General features: G+C 44.9%; 1 protein-coding gene across 3 annotated transcripts; it reads right to left on the bottom strand.

The window, feature by feature from the left end:
* Positions 1–30: 30 nt before the first annotated feature.
* Positions 31–25480, bottom strand: frmpd1b (FERM and PDZ domain containing 1b). Of its 3 annotated transcripts, none has more exons than XM_076738417.1 (17): positions 25401–25480; positions 17775–17926; positions 15409–15519; positions 13771–13943; positions 12112–12214; positions 11533–11578; positions 11075–11179; positions 10791–10886; positions 9638–9763; positions 9305–9424; positions 8645–8778; positions 7470–7596; positions 7041–7133; positions 6674–6856; positions 6125–6326; positions 4925–5899; positions 31–4719 (listed from the first exon to the last, which is right to left on the bottom strand). In XM_076738417.1, the coding sequence occupies exons 3-17, from the start codon at positions 15513–15515 to the stop codon at positions 2138–2140; spliced, it is 5172 nt and encodes a 1723-aa protein (XP_076594532.1). In that variant the 5' UTR covers positions 15516–15519; positions 17775–17926; positions 25401–25480; the 3' UTR covers positions 31–2137. The 3 variants fall into 3 exon arrangements, with proteins under 3 accessions (XP_076594532.1, XP_076594531.1, XP_076594533.1); XM_076738416.1 differs by lacking the exon at positions 25401–25480 and adding an exon at positions 24347–24613; XM_076738418.1 differs by lacking the exon at positions 25401–25480 and adding an exon at positions 24347–24593 and having other exon boundaries at positions 6179–6326.
* Positions 25481–25489: the final 9 nt, after the last annotated feature.

Raw genomic sequence — 25489 nt, 5'->3', positions numbered from 1 at the left:
AAAACCCAAACACCCAGATGTTGAACATAGTTTAGTTCAATGTGTAATTTATTCCCAGACAATACATTTCTTGGTACATCGACTTCATTGTATGTGGGTATGGAAACGTGACTGCTCATGTAGAAACACAATGTCCTCTGTGAAAACGAAATGCTGTTGGTACAATTTTTCCATAACAAAACGAAACAAATAGGTGACACAGGCACTCTTCCCTGTTCGGGCCTTCTTGGTGAACAACTAGAGATGCTCCTGAGGCATACACTATGTCTTGATGTTAGATGTTAGTGCTGTAATGGACACTGCTACCGGATATTACCTCCATGGCAACTGGAAGCTCTGAAATCTCGCAAGATCTGCTTTCTTATTTGTTTTAAGAATGGCCACCCTGACAAAATTTCCCTCAGTCATCTATGTGGAAGATTAAATGCACTACTTATCTCCTCATCAGCTCCCTCTGAACACTGAAGCAGTCTTTGTCTCAGCTAATCCCCCCTTATCATATTTGTATAAGCAACTGCTGACTGATTTGGCTTAACTACCTTTTTGTCAACGCAGGTGGCTCAAGTAAATCCTCTGAATTGGATGGCTCATTTAATGAGTTGGCATCATGTGATATGGACGAGCTTATTAGTGAACACTGTACATCAGCAAACTGATCGAGCAATGTAATCCTTTTACTGACAATTCACAGACATCAGTATAGACAGGAGTCTTTATATTGACAAAAATGCTAATGCCATGCAACCTTGCAGAATGTTGCAATCCATAATGCAGTTAAGTTTTCCCAAAACAAGACAAAGGCCAACATTCCAGACAAAGAAAGCACCCATTATATTCAGACAAACATAATGCAGCTATTGTCGTTTTTTAATGTTAGCACAAAAAACAAGAATACAGTATGTGGGGGTTGGGGAGTTTATGTTTGCATAGCCATAAACTAAGGTAGAGACAGAATAGGACACAAAGATATAAATGTATATCTACACTTCTGACCCCAGCGTACAGCAGTCAGTCCGTCTTTCAGTCAGTATGATATTAATAAAGTGGTGTGCCCAAAGAGGAAACCGTAGTGGGGAACAGTTGTGGCTCAGTGTTTTAAGACTTTGGATCTTTGCTACATCTGGACATAGTTTAACAGTCACCCTTGTGCCGAGTCAAAAACTTTTTTTTTTTAAACTACATAAATAAGGTCCCCTGTTTTGCTCCCTGGGCCTCATCCACACATTCCAAGAAAATATACTGTCTATGTAATGTCCTTTGGATGAAAACTAGATTAATGTTATAATACTGCATACATTTGGGTAATGGGAGTTTTTCCAAGAAGCATTCACTCAAAGTCAGTTAGGACTGGGGAAGGGTAGAAAAAACACTTTACACAAGGGTATGTGTCTCATAAAAAGGTGCAATCTGTAACAGTCAAAAGTGCTCTCCCTGCTTTGTAATGGTATAGTTTTGTATCCCATTTATATGTGGCTGTAATCTTGAAAAACTAAATCCTTAAAAAGGTGCAAACCCTGCACATATAAAACAAATCTGTTGATAACTGTATTTTGCAAGTGTGGTAAAGGATATTTTCTGTATTTTGTCAGTAAAATGTACTGTTATACTCAACTTGAAAAATGACAATTTACAGATTACACCTTGTGGAGTGGAGAAATCTTCAAAGCAGCAAAAGATAACATAATACTGTCTCAAAGAGAAGGAAAAATAAAAATTCCAGTGACATCCATGTTTTTTTTTTTCTACCAGAGACCTGCACATCACAGGCCATGGTGCAAATATTGTAAAAATAAATACATAAATACATACATGGGTAATCCATCCTTACATACATACACATTGTATCATAAAATAAGAGAACTGTAAGATAATTATAAAATTCATATGTACAAATGCATAGTCCATATGCGTCCAACAAGAGGCCAAGCATTGAAGTTTCCTCTCCTTGTTTAGGGTTTTGTTTGGTGTATGTGATTTCCATGTGGGTATGTGTAATGTGGGTTAATGTTTGTGTGCTGTGGTGTGCATGGCACTTACTGTACAAGAACACAGGGGTTACACACCAGATCGCTCTGTGCTGTTTGCTCTTGTCTCACCTCTTGAGTCAGTGGGTTATTAGTGGGTAAAAGTTCGCAGGTCAAAAGTTGAGAGGTACGTGTCCAGGTGTGTCCGAGGTGTCTAGTGTGCGTGTCCGGAAGAGCTGAGTGAGTGCGAATACAGAGGAGATGAGCACAGTGCAGCGCTTGGCAAGAAGCCTTACCCCATCACTCTCCCCCTGACCCTGCCCAGACCCATTGAGGCCCAGATTCTTACCCCCAACCCCAGCACCAGTTCCAGCTGTCTCAACAGCCCCAACAAACTCCCTGTACAGACCCACTATCTCCTTAAGCTTGTCCATGGGTTCCTGATCGTCATCATCCTTATCCCTGCCGACCAGACTCACATTATGGCAGATGTCACAACCAGGGCAGGTGTTTGTTCGCAGACAGGCTGCTGACAACTGAACCAGGGCACTGAAGCTGTTAGACAAAGAGCGTAGGGCTTCATCAGGAGCCCAGCCTACACGTGTGGCCCGCTGACACCCAGATGCCAATCGTCGAGCCTCTGTCTGAAGAAGACTTCTTTCAGCCTCTGTCATGGCAGCAGTGCTTGTCCCAGTACAATTTGGGCTGGGTGCTGGCATAGTGCTGTCTTCATTTCCATTATGATTTAGGTCTGGCTCTACTTTTATGCCTGTGACACCCAGCTTTGAGTCTTGACATGATGTTTGTTGGTTTTGTTCAAGTGCTCCCCTCTCTAAGACCAGCAGAAGTTGGTCTATATCATGACGCAGGGAGGCAAAACCTCCTTTGAGCCCACCATAATTCTTGTTGGTAAGTGAACGAAGTGGACAACCAAGGGAGGTTGTGGGCGAAACTGGACGTGAAACTAAGGGACTGAGTTCAGAGGAGGCTGTGGAGAATGTAGAGAGGGGGCGTGGGTTGTCCCTAAGCAGCGACAGAATATTGGGGTTTGAAGAGGGTGTTGTAGGAGAAGAGACAGGTGCAGGTCGGGCAGGTTTGGGGCGTGTGCGACGGGAGAACTCATAAATGGTAAGCTCCTCGTCAAAGCTTACACCATCCTCAGTGTCTCCACTGAAACAGTTGGCGTAAACAGTGCGGCAGCCACAAGCCTCCCGGTGCTGCTGTGGAGGAGTACTATCTGCGAGTGAGGAGGTTGGTGACTCACCTCCAATTTGCATGCTGGACACACCTCCCAACCCCACTGCTGAATGGGACCGTGACTGGGGCTGCTCTGATGAAACACTTCCACGGTGTGCATTATTCTCTTTAAAACTCAGATTAGGGTGGGATCCATTTGTCTCATCTGTCTTTTTCAAGTGTGAGCTCACTTCTTGGGCCTCTTTGATGGTGGCTATGACAACCTCAGCTCCATCCTCCAAAATGTTCCCTTTTCCTCCCGGTTTTAAAGTTACAGTCTCTTTTTCCTTGACAGGGGTCTTGTTTAAGTCTGACAAACCACTGGCTACAGACAAACCGGAGCCGAATCCAGATGTATCTCCATTGATGGAGCTACTTGAGGGATAGTCTAGAGTCCCCAAAATCTCCTGGGAACGGGTCATGTACCAAGGCAGAGCCTGAATCTTCCCCCTCAGGGCAGAAGCCGGTAGTCTGCCTCCTAGGCTGGAGGAGCTTGTCCTCAGGTCTGATCCTGATCCAGATCTTCCAGGTTCTCTACTTTCTAGGCACCCAACACCTTTAGAGTTGGTTGAGGTGAGGGACGTGGTTAGAGTGAGAGGTGCATCTGTATTTTTGGGTGACAGGCTTTCATGACTTAGAGATACCCTTCTGGGTCCTGACTGGACACTGCCATTGCGGCTGCTCCAAGGATGGATTCCATTTGGTGGACTGACGCTGTCCTTAAAGATCCCTTTGCTTGGATCAGTTGGAGAAACAGGAGAGCTAGCAGGTAGTGATAAGGGATGTAAATTTGTGGGAGAAGTGGGTTTGGGGGGTACTGGAGGGGGAATGGCTAGCTTTGAACCTGAATTAGAGCGAGGGATAGGGGGTAGGTTTGGTGGTTTTTTTGTGGATAGGGCAGTCCCATTGCTTTCCCCCTCAACTTCGGGAGTTTCTTTTTCAATAGGAATGTATGCTTTGTCATTGGAAACAACATGCCTTCCATTCTCGTGCATCATGTCTTTAATATGTTTTGGGCTGTGTTCTGGCCTCTTTGTCTTTTCATCGGTTTGTGGTGTTGTAATGGGTAGTGGTTGCTTCCTGTAGCGCACTGCTGTGATCAGGGGTGATGACAGAGGGAGTCCACCTGCCCCAGATGTGACAGACTTGAATTCCATGGTGTCTGGCTCCATTTCGAGGAGTTCAGAGGACAGACGTCCAGAGGCATCCCCATTGCAGTGCGCATATGATCTCGTATGCTGGGGGGATTTGGGAGGAATGATCTTAGGTTTGGGAGGCAGCTGGGGCTTAGGTGCCAATGGTGGTTTGACCTTAACTTCAGGTTTCTGAGATGGCTTTGGTGGGCTGGGCTGTTGGTTGGTTAGTTTATCTGTGGGGCTTTTCTCCACTTCCTTCTTGATTTTAGAGAACTGGGCTTTATTGGCAAGAGGGGAGGATGGCTCTTTCCCTGGGAGACCTTGAAGATCATTCCAGGTTCCACTCAACCGATTAGCATTGCGCCGATCAGCCAGCTCAGCGTCTGTGAGAAACAGACAAATCAAAAGAAAGGCATTAGATTGACACATATCTTCCCCCACCTCCTCTAATCACATTAATGTCTCAGTAATGTCACTTGTTGCCAACAACCAAACATGCCAACATAGACAAAGTGCTACCACAAAAACATGACAAAGACAAATTGTCTTATTCATCTGCAAAGTCATACAAACATGCTGTAAACAAACCTGATAGATCAGGAACTGGGGGAGTAAATCTCTCCTGTGCATCAAAAAATTCATCCTCAGACTCCGAGGCAGTCTCTTTGACAAGCAGAGCTGGCTTGGGGTTGGGTGAAGGTGTCAGGAATAGACCCTCTTCATCCTTGGAGAGGCGCTGCTCAGTCTGTCCTACTTTGAGCCCAGGAATTGAGCTTGTCCTTAATGGGACTTTGGGAGGGATCTTTTTCTTTCTTTTAATGGGTGATCTTTCAAAGGGCATGCTATCAATCATTCTCAAATCTCTGGAACTAGGGATCTTAGAAATGCGTCTGAGTTCCTCCATTCCTTGCTCTTCCTCCTCCTCATCATCATCATCATTGTCATCATCACTAGTAGCCTCAGGTGGGCTAGGCAGGAAATCAGCCTTAGAGAGCTCAGCAAAGCAAAGGCAAGCATTGTCATTGCTACGGTAATTGAGGTTGGTGGGTCGCAAGGGCCCTTGGTGGCGTTTTGGCTCCAGGAGGTAGGGGTGGTGAACGTCCAAGCTTGGTAGATCCTCACTTGTGCGTGGCCCACGGCGTGCATCCAGACGAGATGGGGCTTTTGCTGCAGCACTGCTGTCCTCCAGGGCAGCACTCAAAGAGCCACTAGACAAGCTGGAGAAGCTGCTGGTGACCCGTGGGTCAGTGTGGTACCAGGTGGTCTCCTGGTTCATTTCTTCATCCATAATACTAAATTTGCGTAAACCACTTCCTGTTGCTCCTCCTTCCTCTTCACTCTCATTTTCCTTACCTTCTGTTGTCACTATTATCTTTACTTCCTGTTTGCCTTTGTGCTCCTCTCTCTCTCTTCTTTCTTCCTCTCTCCTCTTTTCTTCCTCTTCTCTCCTCCTCTCCTCCCAGTCCTGACTTGCTGGGTCTGGACGTTTGTAAGTCTGAGAATCCATTGGGTCATCCTCATCTGTTGAGTCATCTGAGTCACTACAGCAGCGAGACACATAACCTAATAACACCAGGAAAATACACAAACACCAGACAAGTATCGCAAAACAGTTTGTTAGTCCATTTTTAAAACAGAATAATATTTTAATTATGTTGGTATAACATGACTGGCTTTCTATCCGTACCCGTACTGGTTGGTCATACATCAACATGGGATGTGAAATAATGTCTATCAAAAGGCCAAAGCCAGAAAGTGATTATTTTAAGTGAAACAATTTTTGCTCACTTGATAGGGATTCATAGCACACGCCCTCTATTACGGCGAACCTCCCACACACACCTTCTTCAGCAGGAATCCGGTGCACCCTCACTTTTGGGCGCCCCAGACGGAAGACACTGACATTGGGATCCACCAGGAGTTTGTAGTAGCCTCCCAGCAGACACCCTAAGTCTTTGGCTGCCAGAGAGTCCATCAATAAGGCAAATGGCTGAGAGGGGGAGGGCATAGCAGAAGATAAGGTAAAGTGGTAGTGATCAAAGCCAAAGGGTAAGGGAAAAAAGGCAATGGAGCAGGAGAAAGAGGGAGAGAGTGTCACCTTTGAGTCCAGTGAATTAGCTTTATATAGCTCCCACACATCCCCTTAGGTTGTATACTGTTTGTGTATTGGAGGAGAAATGCCTGACCTATATTTACTCTAGCATGAGCTTTGGTTAAAATGTGTTGTGGTGAGTGAATATCCATTTTTCTGTGTCAGTGTATAAGTGCCTCCACGTTTCTGAATAATAGAGCCCAGTACCTCGATGACCATGTATATAAATCCTATGTCTTCCATACCTTCATGTCGTGAAGTGAGATGCGTAGTAGGCTGACTTTGTCTGATTCTGATAGCAACTCCACTCGGCTGATGCTGCTGAACTCCACCAGTGTAGAAATCACGTTGAGCTTGTGGTTGATAACCTGACTCATCCCATACTTGGCCCCCACCAGCAGACTGACCAGCACTTCCCTGTCCTGAAGCTGAGTGTAGGCAAGAGTGAGAAACCATACATCAGAATAGAAAAGGAAAAGGACATTGATTAGTGTGCTGAGTAATTACACGTCGCAATGGTTCAAGATTGAATTTGAATTGTTTGAATTGGTTATGTTGTATATGCTTTAGCAAATGGACACACCAGGCTACCATCAGGTTCCTAAGCCTTACCATCATTGTAGCTGTGTATGATCGTCCCCCGTATGAGATGAGCTCTCCCAGCTGTGTGAGGTAGGCCAACCGAGCCTGAGTAGCAGATATTACCTACAACACCACAGTGGGAGAAGAGAGAAGAGAAAGGATGAGACATGCAGACAAGACATGTCCTGGTTGACTCACTGACCAAAGCAATGCTCTCCGAATATGCTCCACTCATAGTCCCAGGAACACTTCAAGCCCCAGACCTTCCTTTTTAATTGCCCTCCACCCACCTCCCACCCAATGCCTCCCAATCTCCTGTCATTCCATATAACTCATGGAGATTAGAATTCACTGTAAGTGTCAGCTAAAAAGTACCCTAGAGCCACTACTAAACTGTCACTATCTATCTCTTCATGCCTCTCAATACTTCCTTCCACTCTTTCATCAGGCTGTCTTTACCTTCTGGCGTGGCTCGAGCAGGGACTGAATCTTTTTCAGGTGATAGCTGATGGCTTTCCTCAGGTCCTTCTCCCTCATGTTGCCCAGCAGCGTGGGAGAGATGAAGCTGTCAAGGCCAAACTCCTTCCTGTCATCACCACACACAGAAGAATGAAAAGAAAAGAAGAACTTCATCTACAAGAACTACATCCACATGCGCTAAACACTTGATTTAGATTCCCCAAAACCAAGTAAATATTGGTGCAGCATTCCTAAGGTGGAGGAAGCCTGGGAAAAAGTCACAACCAATGAGGAGTTGTTGGGCAGGTAAGAAACTCAGAATGATGTAGCTAATGCTAGCCTCATAAGCTAGCTAGCTTCTGTTTTTGACGTAGTGTAGCAAATGCTGGCTCAAAGGTACAGACTCTACAGACACTAAAAAAATGAGTGTACTCTAATTGTACCATGTCTTTCTAGCCATTCGTCAGATACTACACAACTGAAATACACAAATGAATCTTTAAAGGTGACCGTGAGGCTAACATTAGCATTTCTGCACATCTAGCTCACCAACTCAGTGTGTACTTGTTGGGGATATGGACACTCTAGTAACGTAGTGACTTGCGTACATATTGTTGTAATTATTCAGTCTCTGACCTCATTTCTGAATAACCAACCTAGCAGTAAGTGACATAGAAATTTGTGCATTATAACCAAATACAGTGCAAGCAAACTAAAAATTAAAAACAAAAGACATAACTGCTGTTGTTTTTTCCCCACATCTACCACTAGATGTTACTAACATCCATATTGTAACTGGATGCCACTTCAGTGTAACTGTAACCATGGCTGCATCATCACTTTAATTTGAGGTGGAAAAAAAGCCTGCCTCTGCAAACACAGCATATTTATGACTGCAATGACGTACAATGTATACGACCATATTAAGCTAGGACTAGTGAGTCAGTGAGATGGTCTTTTGGGAAATGGATCTGCGCTTGTTATTGTGCACTTGTAGCTTTTAATTGTAAAGGAAAAAGACACAGACACAGAAAGACAGAAGAGAAGCACACACGCAAAAACATTTTCCAATCACATTAATAGATTAGGCACTGAGCGTGCACCCACACACATAACAATGATTGCAGCAGAAGAGCAAGCTGTGTGACCCGCACACACAAACACATATGACTCACGTAATACTCTTAATAGAGGTCCTGGTCTGTCCACAACTATCTAGTCTCTCGTGCATGTGCAGGGCAGCCAGGCGGAGTGCAGTGTTACACTTCATTTCTACTGCAAAACGCTCCTGCAGCACATCCCCAACACTCTGGAAACACACAATCACAGCATAAGGCATACAGACTTTACAAATACACGTGCCTTACAGTAAGCATGGCAATATATAGCAAAAAGCATTATATTTTTATATTTGCTTGTATAATAGATGATTATACATTATGTCAGAGATTGCAAAACACGCAGCTCGTGAGCATCTTTTTAAGTAAACCAACACTGGGGAAACCAAAACTGCCATTTACACAACAAAAACAAACTCAGAAGGAGGCAAAGACTCCTCACAGAACAATAAATCAACATGACATAAGTGGCACTCCCAACATTTCTATTTTTGTAATGTTTGTAGAGCAGGTTTAGAGCACACTAGAGCAAGTGTCCAGATCATTCCACATGTATTGAAAACATTGGATTGGTTGGGAACTACTGCATGAACATTTAAACTTGTTTTGCAAATGTAAATTAAAAGAAAGGGACATCTTCTAATTGAGACAGAACACAAATTCTCACAAAAGGAGACACAGAGACAAGTAACAGATGAGAAAATTTCCTTTTCTGACCTGTAAAAAGAGGTACTCAAAGGCGGAGGGATCATCCTGCAGCAGGTCCGTGGGGTCTCTGGGGGTGAAACACACCCTGAACAGACATCTGTAGTCATGGGAGTCTTTTTTCTGCACCACCTGGTGAAGACAAAAAATGGAGGCAGATGTGCGTAAGCTCTAAAAATAAAGCCAACAGCACTGCATCTAGTCTTAACTGGGTTTTGCCCTCTTGTCAGTAGGTCTGCTGTAACAGTTATGCTTGAAAGTTACATGAAAGTAAACTATGCAAACAGCCAATCCGCAACCTCTGTATGTTTGCGTGTGGATTTGTGCATCCATTGTTTCCTTCACCTTCTGTATGAGCTCATCTTCGTGCAGTAGCAGTAGCTTGGTGATGCTGTACTGTTGCTCTAACACCAGGGCAAAGTACTCGATGGCCCGGATGGACAGTTTATCCTTCAGAGTCAAAACAATGTCCTGGAATGGTGAAAAACCAACAGTTGAGACCCCCTTAGACAAACATGCTTCATCCCTGTCTGCTGATGGCAGATGGTCAAATCTGATTCCCCTCTCAGTTTCCCGTAGCCTGCGAATACAAACTGAAATACAAATAGAAAACCTGCAAACACTGACCCAGTGATCTACCTCCTCTCTCGTTCTGATGATTGTATACAGTACGTCTCTCAGACAGCACATCCACAGCTGGACTGAGAGATGTCATCTGCCCTCCTATCAAATGATTCTCACTGTAACATGGCTCTGAATCACTGCACCCTCACTTCTCCTCACTTCTAAATGTTTCATAGCTTCCTGCTCCAGAAAGTGTATTATATAATTTTTTTTTTGTATTATTCCACTGTTAAGAACAGCTAAGAACAGCCTACCCACACTCTGACACCCTTGAGGCGATCACACCATAATTTGTGGTATGCTTAATTGCAAAAAACACCCACTTCTTTCAAGGAAGTCTTTCATTCTATGCTGTATTCTTTCTTTCTACAGTAGATCCACTCTTTGGTCTCATAATACTTATGAGAAACTGAGGGGGCCGGAGATGGATCTTTGAGGAAAATAATGTAGGCAGTGTATCAGATATAGTAAAATTTAGGAATTTACATTAAATAAAATGGCAAGTAAAATGATTTATATCTCTACTTTATAATGTAATGTAATGCTTGTTTATTGCTATTAAGATAGGTGTTGTCAGCTTGGTATAGGTTTTGTCAACTGTCTCCTCATTGGATTTCATAGAGCACACTGGTATTGACAAACATGTCAGCCACCCAAGAATGATGCTGCCACCTCTTGGGCCAGCCAGTTAAAAGATGCATCATCCAATTACCCATCCGGCATTCCAGATTCATCAAAAGTGACCCACTAGTGCAGCAGTCAAGGTCCTTCAAAGGTTCACATTTTGGCCTTCCTTTATCAATATGCACCCGTCTAAACATTCTACTACAAAGTTATTATTGTTAGTGAAATTTCCTGTGTGCTTAATACATACTTTGACTGTGGTACTGTTGTCAAACTTGAAGGCCTTCGTCTGTCCGTTCTCTAGATAGACTTTCAGGACATTGGGCAGGAAGAGAAGAGAGTTTCCCTGATGGAGGGAAGTGAGAGATATCATTGTGGTTAGACTGGAATCAATAAGAAAGGACGACGGATTAAAATAGAAGAAGGACGCATGGCAGCTGAGAAAATATGACTAAATAAAGGCTCATCAGAAATGTGAGCAATGAACCAGAAATGAGTCATTCACCAGTGACTCACAACAGCCTTCATTCCCACCTGAGTGTGCCCGTTGACCACCACCTCCTCTGCAAAGCGCACTTTAACTGGATTACTCCTCAGACGAGCTCTCTTCTCTGCCGACATGATGGATGACTTGGGATTCTGCAACGCAAAGACACACGCCAGGTCCATTACGCGAGGGCTGGACCGTGGACTAAGAGGCTCACACTTGTGGAGCTCAAGCCAGTGCGATGACACAATTCATTCTGAGATGAACAAACTCAGACGCTGAAACTGCCACAGCCGTAATCAAACAGTCGCCACACACGTGTGAAAGTTTGCACATCACAATCTGAGGGCACTGTGAGGCCATGAAGTCTGGTCAGAACATGCACACACAGAGAGCTTATATCTACTGTAAATGAAGGGTGGTGTAATGACTTGTAAATGTGTGTGTGGGTGTGTGTGTGTGTGTGTGTGTGTGTGTGTGTGATCAATGTCTTCTTTGTACTCACTGTCATGTGCCGCAGAATAGTCACAGTGATACAATCCTCCAAGTCCCTGGGTGGAGAACACACACACACACACACACACACATACACGCACAAGATCATTATCGTTCTGTCCTGCTGTCAAGTAAGCACTATCTCTTCTGACCTTTGCTCTTAACTTGCTAAATCTTTCACACACACACACACACACACACACACACACACACACACACACAAACATCCTCATACATGAATCATCCACAGATGCTCCAGCACACAAATATGAGCATTTAGTCAGTGGACGGACTAGACACGCTGGTAATATGAAGCTGGTCTAGATAGATATTGGTCCTAAGAATTTCTTTTAACAAACTAACAACACAAATAACATTATTCATTAAGATAAACTAGTTGAATATATTCATTTTACATACAGAGCTGTCATGTCACCAGTTTTATATAGTAATAGCAAATTTTTTTGATATTTATGTCTTCCGTACTATATGTTCACGCCCATAAAGATGCCATAAGATCAATACGATAGATAGATAGATAGATAGATAGATAGATAGATAGATAGATAGATAGATGGCATCTTCTCACCTTAAGATGTTTTCCACCTGCTCATTGCTCAAATCCTCCAGCACTGTATCATTGATCTGCAGCACCTGGTCCCCTGGGAACAGTATCCCATCTGCAGGACTCCCTGCACACAGGAACACACACACACACACACACACACACAATGAAAACAGTGAGCACTTGCATAAAACAAAAACCCAGCTGCACACGTGGGCTTGCACTTTCAGTTCAGATAAAGGGAGATACACCCACAAACAGGCACACGCACACGCACACGCACACGCACACGCACACGCACACGCACACACACACACACACAAAATGACACATATGGTTATTCAACATGGCTGACTCAACAGTGTTCAGCTGAGCTCTCCAGGATGTGAGGGGTTACAGTTATTCTGGGTCTCATCCAGCTCGGCTCTGCTCTGCTTTCTCTAGTTATTTATACTCATTTATCTTCAGGCAAGAGAGCACGACTGAGGCACAGCAGTTTCAGCGAACTCTAACACACTCAAACACACACTCAAAACACACACACACAAACACATGCATACATAAACATACTAAGTGTGCGCATGGGTAAACACAAACGCCCATGTCACACACCCCGTCTGCCTGGCAAAGCCTCGATTGTCCCTAATTTCTGACCCACTGACAGTATCCCACACTGCTGTGCAAGCTCACACGCAGATAAACACACACACAGCATACACACACAGCACAGATAGGCCACACTTGCACATATTCTCTCTCTTTTCTCTTTCTCTTTCTCTTGCCAAACAAGCCAACCCCACCCCCCTCAACCCCGTCAAGCTTTCATGTCAGCTCTGCCAATATCCTGATCTTTGTGGTTTTTTTTAAGTTCCCTCCCTCCCTTCTCTTTCCTTTTCTGTCCTTCTTCCTCATCCAGCACTTTCCTCTCACATTCACCTCCTCACTGCCAGGACCTCGCTGACTCCTCCCACACCCAAAGGCGTCACCTACCCCCCTCCCCTCCCTGCACCCCGCACACTTTCACACTCATTATTTTGCTCTCTTTGGCCATCTTTGCACTCTGGTCATTGTCTATTTCCCTGCTGGGTCTTCCTGCTGGCATCTTCTCTGTCTATTAAATCTCTCTTTCTCACTCGTTCCCTCTTTTTGGCAGCAGATAGCAATTACAGAGCTGGTGGCAGGGTGGGACCCTCCTCGGGGCATTTATCAGCTTATTTTACAGAACAGATATAAAAGTAATGGATCAGCATCTCTCTCTCTCTCTCACTGTCTCTCTCTCTCACCCTCTCTCTCTATCTCTCTCCTATCAAAGTTGCCTAAATGAACAGTGATTGAATTTAGAAAGGATGAGCAGGTGGCTCTGTTGTTTCTGTAGCTTCTCTGGCACCGTGCCTTGCAGTTTGAATGCCAGGAGAGAGTCAACGTGTGTGTGTGTGTGTGTGTGTGTGTGTGTGTGTGTGTGTGTGTGTGTGTGTGAGAGAGAGAGACAGAGAGAGAGAGAGAGAGAGAGAGAGAGAGAGAGAGACAGTGTAAATCTGTCTTGCTGCAGGCAGGGCACCGTTGCATAAAGCAGGTGGCCATTTGGAGAGGAAGCAGGAAAACAAAGTGCACTCATCCACACAGACAAACATGACACATACACACACAGAGACACACGCCATCACCACCACACAGCCCAAGTACCTGTGGCGATGTCCCTGACCAGCAGGGGTGCGTTTGTGGTGAGGGCGAAGCCATGTCCAGTGCTGCTGTCCAGGACCGGGTCCCTGGTGATCTGCAGCGTCAGCTTGGCCTGGAAGTTCTGATTGGACAGACTGTTGGAGCGCTGTGACCTCCCATCGCCGAGCAACCGCTCCCTGAGGAGGTCAAACAGGGCAACAGGTTACCTGACTGGAGACTGTGTGGTCATCAAGAGATAAATTCAGGTTTACAGAGACACAAAACAGAAAGAAAGCAGGAAATACTCCAATTGAAGAGGCTGGTACCTGCAAATGGTTTGCTTTAAAATAAATACTGAATAATTGAATTGAATTGACTGATCTCTAAGACACAAAAACACAATAAAGACAAGAATAGGAGTCCACAGTCATGTTAGTGGCTCTGTGATGCTTTGGCACAGCACTGCTAATATGCTAACAAGCTCACCATGACATTGCTACTTGAATTTGCAGAATTTACAGCTGAGACTGTAACATGGGACTGTTTTTACAGGTATTTGACCAGAAATCAACCACCAACCAAGTTATTGCAATTCATCCCGAGGAGACCTTGATTATCCTATATTTCCCTAAAAAAAGTGAAGCTTATGTTGTTGCTGAAGAAAGAGTCATTAGAATTCATCATTGTGCCCATCCATCAAGCAGCACAAATGTCAAGTTGTTTCAAAGAATAAGTGAAAACTCGGAGCTGCTGCTGTCAGGGGATCACCAGCATTGTTAGGATTTATCATCTGGGGATCTGTCACGATTTTTCCCAAGAATGACTAACAGGGAGCTTACTGGGCTTCCTCTCCGCACTGCCTCCTCTGCTGAAGACGAGAAGCCGCTCAGCCAGGGAATGAAGGGCTCTTGAAAGCATATTTGTGGTTCACTGTGGGGTGTGTTTGTGTGTGAGAGAGGGACAGTCATGTTTTGAATATGTACACAACTATGTGTTATGCGTCTGAATGTGTGGGTGTGTGGGGAGGGGATCTCGTCTGTGTGTTCACACCGGGTTAAGAAATCAACTTCACTCGTTCTCACTTTTACATCTCATTTTAGAGTCATTTCTGTTTGACAACGACATGTTTTGTGATAAAAACAAGCCATCTGTAGAGAAACATTTTTCATTTTAAATGATATATACCAGACATCCCACACTTTGTCTCCACTGCAGAATCTGGCAGCAGGCCCAGACGTTAGATGATGCTGTTATTCTCCACTCTGAGTCTCAAACTCTATTGTTTAGTTGTTGTTTTTTTTTTTTTACTACATAAGTTGTTTTATTTGTTACTGACGCAGTGGTTTGTGTGGGGTCGGCATTTTCTGCTACAGTTGGCCGTGTGGTGCCAACATTTTCTGCATTCTCAGGTGTTTTCCCACCAACATCTGCTTCATTTTCCCACTCAGAACACACTCGTGATAGCCCACCTTGAACAGCTGCAGCGACCCACGTTCATGTGTGAATATTCAACAATTCACTGTCTAAATAATGAAGTGGGACGCAGAAAACGGAGCAGCCTGACAGGGAGTGTTTTCCATTGCAGCTCTTCACTTTAACAAACATTTCCTGAACTTTGAAGAGGATCTTTGCCCCGACCTCTGACCCTCGTTCATTCCGTACCTGCTGAGCGACTCTCGGGTGCGACGTATTATTGTTCCCACCACCTGCTGCACCCGACTGGCCCGTCGAGCTGGAGACCTGCTCCTACATCGCTCCTTCTCCTCCATTTATCTAAAGAGACGAAGAGAGAGCCGGATATGAGTTACAGACATAATCCCAACAAGCAAAACACAGATGGGGAAAGAAGATGAAAGGGTTTGGAGGGAGGAAAGAAGCTGTTCAGAGTTTAGCACTGTCTTGTCGGACTGTGCATTCAGCGGTGGAGCTGAGCTCTCCTCTGCTCTGGTTTTATATTCAGAGAGTGTAGCCTGCCTTGAATACGATGAATAATCAGATATGTGACCAGAGAGCAAGAAAGGCAGAGAGAGAAAGAGAGGGGTGGGGTGTAGTCAGCATGAACAACAACACATGTCACACACATTTTCTTAAATGACCCGATCCTCAACAACTTCACCGCCGCACAAAAACAGGATTCACTAAGAGTTCAACACAAATATGCTACAATGTGCACATTCGCTACAGCTCTGCAGCGGTGCGCTTTCTGCTTAGCCTGCCTTTTAAACAGGGGAGCGTTCAGGACATAATGAAAAATGAAGAAAGGCTCAGTCGGACCCCAGAGAGGCAAAGCTGGTCAGCACTGAATCCTGCCCAAATCTCAAGACTTATGACTCTCTCAACTGTGGTTTGTTTCTGTCAGCCAATCAATACGCTGGCATTGAGCTTGTAGAGCCTCTGATAATTCCTTGACAGGGCTTATTATCTATGGCTGAAAATATACTCCACAAGGGTTGTACTTGTTTGTGTGTCTTTTGTGTTGGAAATAGCAGCTACAAAGATTTTAGAGGGGCAGGAATGTGTTGCAGATTTCAGTGCGTCTTTAATTATTGGAAGTAGGCTATCATTTGTTTCCAGCATTGCGTTGAATCAAGTTCCCTTTGTGTTTTTGTTTATGGCAGATGCTGTTTTGATGCTGTCTTGTGATAAACTTAATCTGCTGTTCACGGCTGTATTGGCCTGTTTGACCCCATGAGGCAGAGAAAAGGGAAAGACACTTTGGCAGGGACTGGAAGAATAGCGACTCAGACCTGATCAATGTGGCTAACGATGACGAATGCGCTCCTGAAACCTAATGATCCGTACCTTGGCTTCAGCAGCTGGCTGCGGAGAGCTTGGTTTGATCAGCTCTCTGAAATATAGAGGAGTCTTCTGCAAGCCAAAACTTTTGAGAAGAAACGCAACAGTTTTCTGGCCATCTGCCACACTTGTATGAGGGATTTTAAAACATGCCTTTGTCCAATAAATGAGGAGGGTAAAGTAATTTCAGCACAATTACCTCACTGTACTTTAACTTCTGAGTTATGGGGAAACAATGCGCACTGCACTGCAATCAATAGAGGTTGTTCAACAGTGCTGCTGTTAGTAAAGTCATAATCATGAGATAGCATACAAAATTAATTTGTTTTCAGCAGCTAAAAGGCAGGATTTCAGCCCATCTCTGTGGTCGCTGGTCATTGCCAGTGATGACTAGCCTCCCTCACTCGTAGTAAGGCATGCAGTGTAGGTCTGTCCTTTAAGAGGATTAGAGGCCCTCCTCCTGCACGGGTCCACACTAGTCAGGGTGTCACTTCAGCACCTCCCGCTGATCCGGATTGAGGCAGATTGATGTGGATGAGCGAGGCTAGGTAGCTGACATCTGCACACGAGGAAGCGTTCGATCATTGAGCGAAACTGTCACGTCAGTCAGCGTCATATAGGTCGTGAAACATGTTTGGACTGCTGCGAGACACTTCGTTGCATTGCGTTGAATGTGCAGCGTGTTTGCAGGTGTTTTGGTGTGCATGTGTGTGCTGCGGCGCTGCAATCAGTGCTGAGTCAGGTGGTGTGTTTTGCTGTCATTCTCCTTCTTTCTCTCTTCTGTCTTTTAGTTTCTCCTCTCCCCCTCTGTCTCACCCTCACTGTCCTTGCCGAGTCAGGTAGTGGTCTCAGATGACAGTCTCTGTGGGCAGCAGCCGCACATTTTTTAGATACGTGCACACATCCTGAGCACTTGATCAAGAGGTTTACTCTCCTCACTCCAATAACAGTTCACCTTTCTGAGCTTAGCAAAGCAGATAGTTAAGCAGAAGTAAGAGCAAACATGCTGAGTGAACATAAGTGTCCATGGTTTGACCCTTGAAATACTTGTGTTTTTTAACGATGAAATATTCTTTTTAGAAAATAAAACACAGAAAGCTTCTGGAAAAGGCGGAAAAAGATTCTGTCCTCAGCATACCAAGACATTCAGGAGCTCCGATCTTGCCTGCATATTTTAAGAAAGCAGCACAATGTCCCATACTTGAACCAAAGACTGTGAGAGTGTGACTCACCGTGATGTGGCTTGTCTCTTCAGGACTCCAGAACACAAATACCCTCTCGTCCTCTGAGACATCAGCTCTGCAGGCCCTCCAGGATTGGCTGAAAAGAGGTGGAGGGGGGGTCCTTGTGATCATCAGGGCCAATCCCAATCTGGTGCGGCCACCTGTGCAGAGCAGAGCAACGCTATCAGGGAGACCTGTCAAATCCCATAAACAAGATGCATAACACACGACGGGCTTATAATTAGAGCGAAGCGTGAAGCAACCAGTTAATAAGTCTGAATGAGTTGTATCAGCCGTATCTGCACTGGATTTCTGACCTATTTATATGGAACAGAAGTATATTCCAGTTGTTGATGTTTTCAGAGTGAATATCCAAACGCGTCGAGCAAAGCAGATGTCAGTCCAAACCAGTTTTGTGGTTGTGGTTCTCCAAGAGGCCCCTCCTCTGGTCCCCAAGGCGCTCTCTCTCTCTCTCTCTCTCACTCTCTCTCACTCTCTCTCACTCTCTCTCTCACTCTCTCTCTTGCTTTTTCTCTTGCAGCCTCAAAAGCACATGGCGATCCGGAGACGAGGCACTCCATCTCCGTCTGGTTGTCTAAATTAAAATTTCATACCACCCAGTTCAGTTAACAGTTCTTACTGGGCGCGCTCTAAAAGCAAAGAGGACAGCCTGTGAATCCTGATGTGGGGGAGCGGGAGACGCTGCCAGGCAGACAGAGATCTTGGCCAATAATAAAAGAGGGCAAGTCTTTCATATCAACATCGGGGCAGATAGGGCTGAAACCTTAGCCTGCCTCTGGTTTGTGGAGAAAAACACACTTGGGGAACGCTTTGTTGTGAAAGGTCTGGCTGTTGAATTAGGAGAGACGCTGGATAAACATTCTTGATCTCGTCCAAGGAAACCGCCTCATTCTGCACTTGAATGTTGATCTGTGAGGTAAACTCTCACTCCCTGGGGTTTTCATCTACGAGAGGGAGCAGAAATCAAGGAATTGGTAGTCCCATCTGTGCAGCTCTTCCATCAGGCCGTGTGTCCTGCACACAGAGCTCTTTCACGAGGCCCATGTGTCCCAGTGAAAAGCCAGCAGAAGACCTAGACCCACACAGACTGCAGGGCACATGAATAATGCATGGGGCTAATGCAGCTAGCTAGGACTCTGACCGCCTCCTTCTGCCACCTTGCCAACACAGGCAGCAAGAAGAGCGGAGCACAGAAGAGGAGAGAGTTATAAGAAAGACATAATGGGGGGGGGTTAGGAAGGGTGGGAGAGGGGAGGGGGCTCTGAGGGGCTGAGAAAAGGGGAAGGGATGCAGAGAAGGGAATTGGTCAAGGCAAAGAAAAGAGAGAAAGGACAGGATATTGGTGGGGGAAGGAAAGGGGGAGAATTTTAAAGAGGGTGAAGAGGGCAGAGGCAAAGAAACGCGAGTGTAAAACTGCAGGAGAAGAAAAGGAAGAACAAAAGTATCTACAGTGAGACGTACGGGAGTCTGAGTGCAGAAAAAAAGCTGATCAATGCAGCATTTCTCCACCGAACGAGAGCAAACAAAGCCAGGCAGCAGACATTGATGTATTGTCGGCCGTTAAATAAATAAATAAAACAGCAGACCTGTAGCGTTCATACCATTTGTCATGCTGTTTTGATTCCTCTTCTTTTCCGCTACAGCGCAGTGTCCTTAATGAAGAGCTTTCTCACTCTGTCTAATGATGTGACAGCATTTTCATTTGATCCGAGCCAGCAAAGCCTGCGTGTCTGCGAGCTGGTGATGAGTCTCCTCCTAATCTGGTTCTGAATCAATAGTAATCGTGAATCCTGACTGTCCTTTAAGTCCCCAAGCTGCCCTCACACACACACAGCTCATCAGCAGGCCTCGCAGCATGTCTGGCCTTTCACTCATTCTCCCCTCTTTCTCCTTTTGCCTCCTCACCCCTCCACCAATCTGAGAATATTTGTACAAAGTGCTGATAGGTAACGAAGGCTGTCTCAAGCCCTCCGCTTCGATGTCTGTGTTTCATTTCTGTGAGACAATGCCCCCCCACCCCACCCCACACACACGCTCTCTCTGCTTGTTTTCTCACACAATGTCTCTCTGTCTCAGACAAAACAGTCACTCATTCACTCCTGTCGCCTGGTATGAGCCCACATGCAGTTCATAGAAGTACTCCTCTCTCTCTCCTCAGGGGTGGAGAGGTGGGACTGAACTAGCAGCTTCTGTGCAGCCAGCTGGAGAGAAAACAGCCCAATTAGCACTGCCGGGCCAGTCTGGGCCACAGCAGGTCACATCAACCTGGACAGGGCCCAGGGAAGTTGCATTAGGACGGCAAATAAGATAATCCAAGCGAATGGATATGACAATCTGACTGACAGCGTGAATTTCTCTGTAAAATCTTGTCAATCAGCTGCTTGCTCTAATAAATTAAGACTGAACTCAGCACTGGGGCTGCTCTGCTAATGCAGTTACACACACACACACACACACACACACAACTCACAGACCTTAATATGATAAGCGAGGGGAGCGTTACACAATTGGAGACCAGGGCAGAATCCTTGCTCACGGACTGAACAACAGCTTTTGTTTGGAAAAGACCAGTTGGCTGCTATTGACATCTTGTTCCCAATCTGTCCCCCCCACACACACACACACATACACACACACACACACACACACACACAAACAAAAAAACACACACACGCAGAGCCAAATATGACACAGCGGACACAGCTGCATCACATGAGGCGCAGCAGCAGCAGGGGTTGGTTCAGCAACTCGACAATTCATTTTGGCTCACAGTCGCTGCCAGCAAAGTTGGACACAGAGCACAGAGGAAACATTCAGTCCAACAGCAGCACACTTGGCAGAAAATATTGTGTGTGAATATCTGGATGACTTGAGGTGAGAGTGATTTAGGTTTATGCGAGGCAGCTGGGTCGCTTCAGATTTCACAAATGCCAAGTTGTAAATGTGAGGAACAACAAATAGAGCAGACGTTCCACAGTCCAAAGATTCATTTTCGTCTTGCGAAAAGCTCCAGACAAATGAAATACAGATGGTATGCTTGTGCTTTCAAGTCAAGGGTTAACCCTCTTTGGACATTACACTTATGTACATTTATTGGACAGACTTCAGATCTATATTGTGAGTTCCATCAAAAATTAAAGAAACATAAAAATGGTGAGGACGGTTACGAAATACAGGCACACTCACACTAATGGCATTTGAGTTATTGTACAACTTCATGGTCACAAAAAGCTTCTACAATAATAAATCTATTAGAGATTTTGGGCAGGAAGCCAGTAAGATGTCACCACTGCCATGTTCACACCTGAATAACCAGCATGTGTAAACACGTGACTGTCAGGTGTTCTTTCATATATGCCCCCTTTCACAGATTTTTTTTTTTTCTGTTGAGAGGATCAATACATGGAGATCCACACTAGTCGAAATGGATCATGACTGAAAAAAATGTAATAGTTGAGTTAAAGCTGCTCTTTAAAGAGAGATCTGCCATGTGGTCTGATCGATCAGGTGCTTTTCTTTAAGTCGTTTTGTGGTTTCTTTAGTCATACTAGCAGCATGACTGTATGGATGATCTGTCAGTCAATCAGTCAGTCCGCCCAGGCTGAAATATCTCAACCACCGGATGGACTGCCATAAAATTAGTTTCTTTTAGTATTTCACAAATTCCTTTTCAGCATAGTGCTCCACAACATCATCACAATCAAACTGGATCTGAACTAAAGACATTCCAGTTACTGCTAATTGACAAATGTTAGCATGCTAACACGCTAAACTACAACGATGGACAGGTCATCGTGAGCATGTTTGCACGCTGATGTTAGCATCCAGCTGTGCCTGCAGGGCTGCAGACTCTTCGTCTTGTTACTGGCTGACTGTGTTTTGTATTGCACTGTTTTCTTGTGCTGTTGTTGGTATTAGTATAAAAGGCCGTTCAGGGACGGGTGTTTTTATAGAGCTTGGGCTTTATGCGCTGTGGTATGTGGCATCGGTCCATGCTATGTACTAAAATTAAACACTAAAATAAGTGAATCTGTCATGTCCACCACAGAAATAATAGAAAAAGAACACGACTACAGTCAACTGTCTCACAGTAGCTTGGTGGCTTGTTTAACTCTGCTGAACGCTGCTGCTGCTTGTTGTGTTTTGCTGGTTATTTCTCTGTTACCTGTCTTCCAGACATAATCACATCTCCTGTTTTTCATTCAGCCTGTCAGCTCATTCCATTAGCATTATGAAGACAGGGCTCACCATGCGCCGCTCATTTCATTTCCCCTTTCATCAGCGACCTGGCGAGGCTTGAGTTCCCCAGTGCACTATTAAATAATGGGCCTTTTGAAGATTAATAGTGAGCTGCATTGTCTTACAGATCTCTGTCGATGGTTCTGATGGTTCCGGAGAGAGACGGACAGCGAGACAGACAGAGAGAGAGGAAGATCTTTGGATGTTCGATGATGATAGACGTTACAAGTCTGGAGGACTGTCTGCCTCACTTCTTCTGTTGCTGTCGAAGCCAATTTCCTTCAACTCAGTGATCCTTCAAAACTGCACAATAGAGGGCTTATCTTTAAGTAAAAGTAATATGAGGGTAGCCAGTAAGCCAGCAGCTACAACAGGCCTCTGGGCTCTGCTGGAATAATACTTACATATAGCCACGGCACGACTTTAATATTTCATATCACAGCGGAGAATAGAGGAGGACACACCTGGTTATACTCTGAGCTGATGATTTTCTTCTTTATGATTTTCATACTCTTACTGTTTTACTATAGCTTTGTTCATAAATAGAGTTGGCCTACATTATGGCGCCACTGCCAGTCAAGTGTGCCATCGCCATGAAGCTGTCACATCAATGAGGTCACGTCTGCTTTTTACTGTGCAGGAGTAACACTGGTGCAGTTTGATGGAGAAATACACACTTACAGTCCCACCTTTGTTCCAGTGTCCATCTATACTGTCCATCCATCCAGTGTAACCCCTGACCCATGAATTAATAGAATTCATTCATTGAGAAAGACCAATATTGATTGATCAACATCTTCCAGTAGCTGCAACAATATGAATCGCATTCCTGAACAGCTATTGATTAATTTAATGATCAGCAGGTCAAGGCATTGGGCCAGAGCAGCATACAGCAGCCCAGCAACACAGTTTGCCCTGGAGACATGGAGCTAAGACTAAAGAGGAGGAGAGGGGGAGAGGATGGCTGGCTGGCTGGTTGCAGTAAGTGGGACAGAGGAGCGGTGAGCAGGGCAGATCGAGGCTAATGCAGCCAGGCATCAAGTCTTTCCTGATGTGCAAGTTCTGCCCGTCGCGTTTCTCCTCTGGCGGACTGACCTCGGAGCAGGCAACTCCCATCACATGTTATACCATACATCCCTGAGTCATAGCACAAAGCCTGCAGCAGTGGAAGGATACAGCCATGCACACACACCGAGTGCACACGAGAGTGAAAGCAAAACACCGAGCATCCGCAGCTATTTCACACAGGCAGCACATCACAGGAGCAAAATGGCATTCATTCATTCATTAGATGTGTGGCTGCGTGCGCGTGTGCTCAGCTGTGGGCGACAAGCAGCCGCATATGATGCTATTAAAAACACTCAGTTATTAACTTAAGTGATGTCTCTATGCACAGTGCAAGCTGCGGGATTACACGCGTCTAAATGGAAGCGCGATCAGCGGTCATATTAAATCATGTCATGCATTAAATGAAGGCCCCCAGAACAGCAAAACGCATTGTTCCGGTCTAGTTGTGTTGCGCTTGTCATGCCTGGCACGGCATGGAAGAGCGCAGGGAAGAGGCTGCTGCCGGCCAAAGGATATGAGGGAAGAGGAGAAAAAGGAGAGGCGACTGTCCCGGAGTGGCTGCACATCGCCTACGCCCATTCACAATGTGCGTGTTTTACTACCCAGACTCCTGGCACCCCCCCCCCCGATCCGTCAGGATTTAGTCCGTTCATTTCCAATCTGGAGCCAGTGACGGTGATTTCACTGCGCATACGGCAGCATGGATCTCCACTATAGCTACATAAGACATGTGTTTGCGAAAATGTAGAATGAATGCCATTCATCGGTGCAAAAACGAGCAGGATTTTGACTGTAATCCTGTATAGTAGCAATCTATGTTATCCAACACCTTAATTTAGGCTGTGGGAATAAACTACGCACGCATGGGCCGTGTTTATCGCTCATTAATGCTTTTAAAAATCCCTTTCCAATGATCAATATTTATCATCACACTGACCAAACACTAACTTTGATCAGTGGTCGCTGCCATGCCATCCAAACCAGGAGGCTTAACAAAGAAAAAAAAAAGGTCAGTCTTTTGTTGCTTCCTTTATAATTTTAATCGGATTTAAATCTCTACACCGCCTCCCTCAAACAGGGACACGACTAAAGCCCGCAGGCGGTGTGAAAACGACCATCGCTTCAATTATTCATTTCGATGTGATAAATATCAGCCTGGATGGCAGGAATGGATGCAAGGTGCAGGCGCCTCCGCGTACAGCCGGGCGCTCCTTCATCAGACAATAACACCGGGAAATACCGAGAAAACTCACCTCGTGGTCTGTGGAGGAGACAGACGGAGCGGGAGTCTGGGAGGGTTATTCCCCAAAAAGATCAGTGATGCGGAGAAATTGGGGGGAAATGATTTTTTTTTCCTCAAAAATATCCGCTGCGTCCTCCCGGGCCGGATGGTGATGTGGTGTGTGTGTGGGGGGGGTGGCTATATGCTGGATGCTGTCATCGTACTGGGACTGCTCTCTGCTTAATCCTCGGCCCTGAGCTCAGAAACAACCCGCCCCCTCCCTCTGCTCGTCTCTCTCTCTCCTCCCTGCCTCCTCCGCTGTCTGCCCGGAGGACCCCCACCCCTCCTTCGCAAGGTCAGTTCAATCCACTGAGTTACACCCAATAATAATAATAATAATAATAATAATAATAATGTTTTAATGTGTGCTGAAAAAATTAAATATTGATTGTTTGGTCTTATGGTCCAGTTTTTGATAGCCAACTTTTTTTTTTTTTTGTGCCTGTGTCCATCTTGATAAAGGTTGTTTGACTATAAAATGTCATAAATTTAACATTTATTTTTATTTTCAAGAACTATCATTTTATTCCTGGTGAAGTCTTGTGACTTCCTTGTGAAGTCCTTGAAGTCTGGTTGTGTCTTGTGTCAGTTTATCACCTCGATTAAAAACAAACAAACAAAAAAAAACAAAAAACAAAAAACAACATAACTCTAAAAACAAATATCCCACAAGCAGGATGGAATTACCCACCTGGCAAAGTGGGGAACTGCCCCAGTTGCCCCAAATGCCCTATAATCAATATATGTTAGCTGGTTTGTGGAAATTGATTACAAAGTTGTTTGTCAATCTGCATCACAAAATCACAATAGCAGCTCAAATGACAAGGATCCTGCATTGGTACTTGTCTTATGAGGCCCAGTGTCAACATTTACATGATGTACATTGAAGGAAAACTGGTCACGCAACCTTTTTTATTTAATGTAATTTAAACATTAAAAAAGTAAAAGAAGATGTTTATATTTTTAACAAAGCATACATTACATATTACAAAATGTAATAAATAGAATAAGCTTTACAAACTTACCTTCTTGTGGTGCTGTAGTCAAACGGTTGTTGACCGCTACATTTAGGGTGCCACATACATTTTCTGCTGTCTTCATGCTGTTTGTCCCT

Source organism: Chaetodon auriga, chromosome 9, assembly GCF_051107435.1.
Source record: "Chaetodon auriga isolate fChaAug3 chromosome 9, fChaAug3.hap1, whole genome shotgun sequence".
Taxonomy (NCBI): domain Eukaryota; kingdom Metazoa; phylum Chordata; class Actinopteri; order Chaetodontiformes; family Chaetodontidae; genus Chaetodon; species Chaetodon auriga.
Note: the sequence above shows the minus strand (reverse complement) of the source record. Positions and strands in the feature narration are given on the sequence as shown.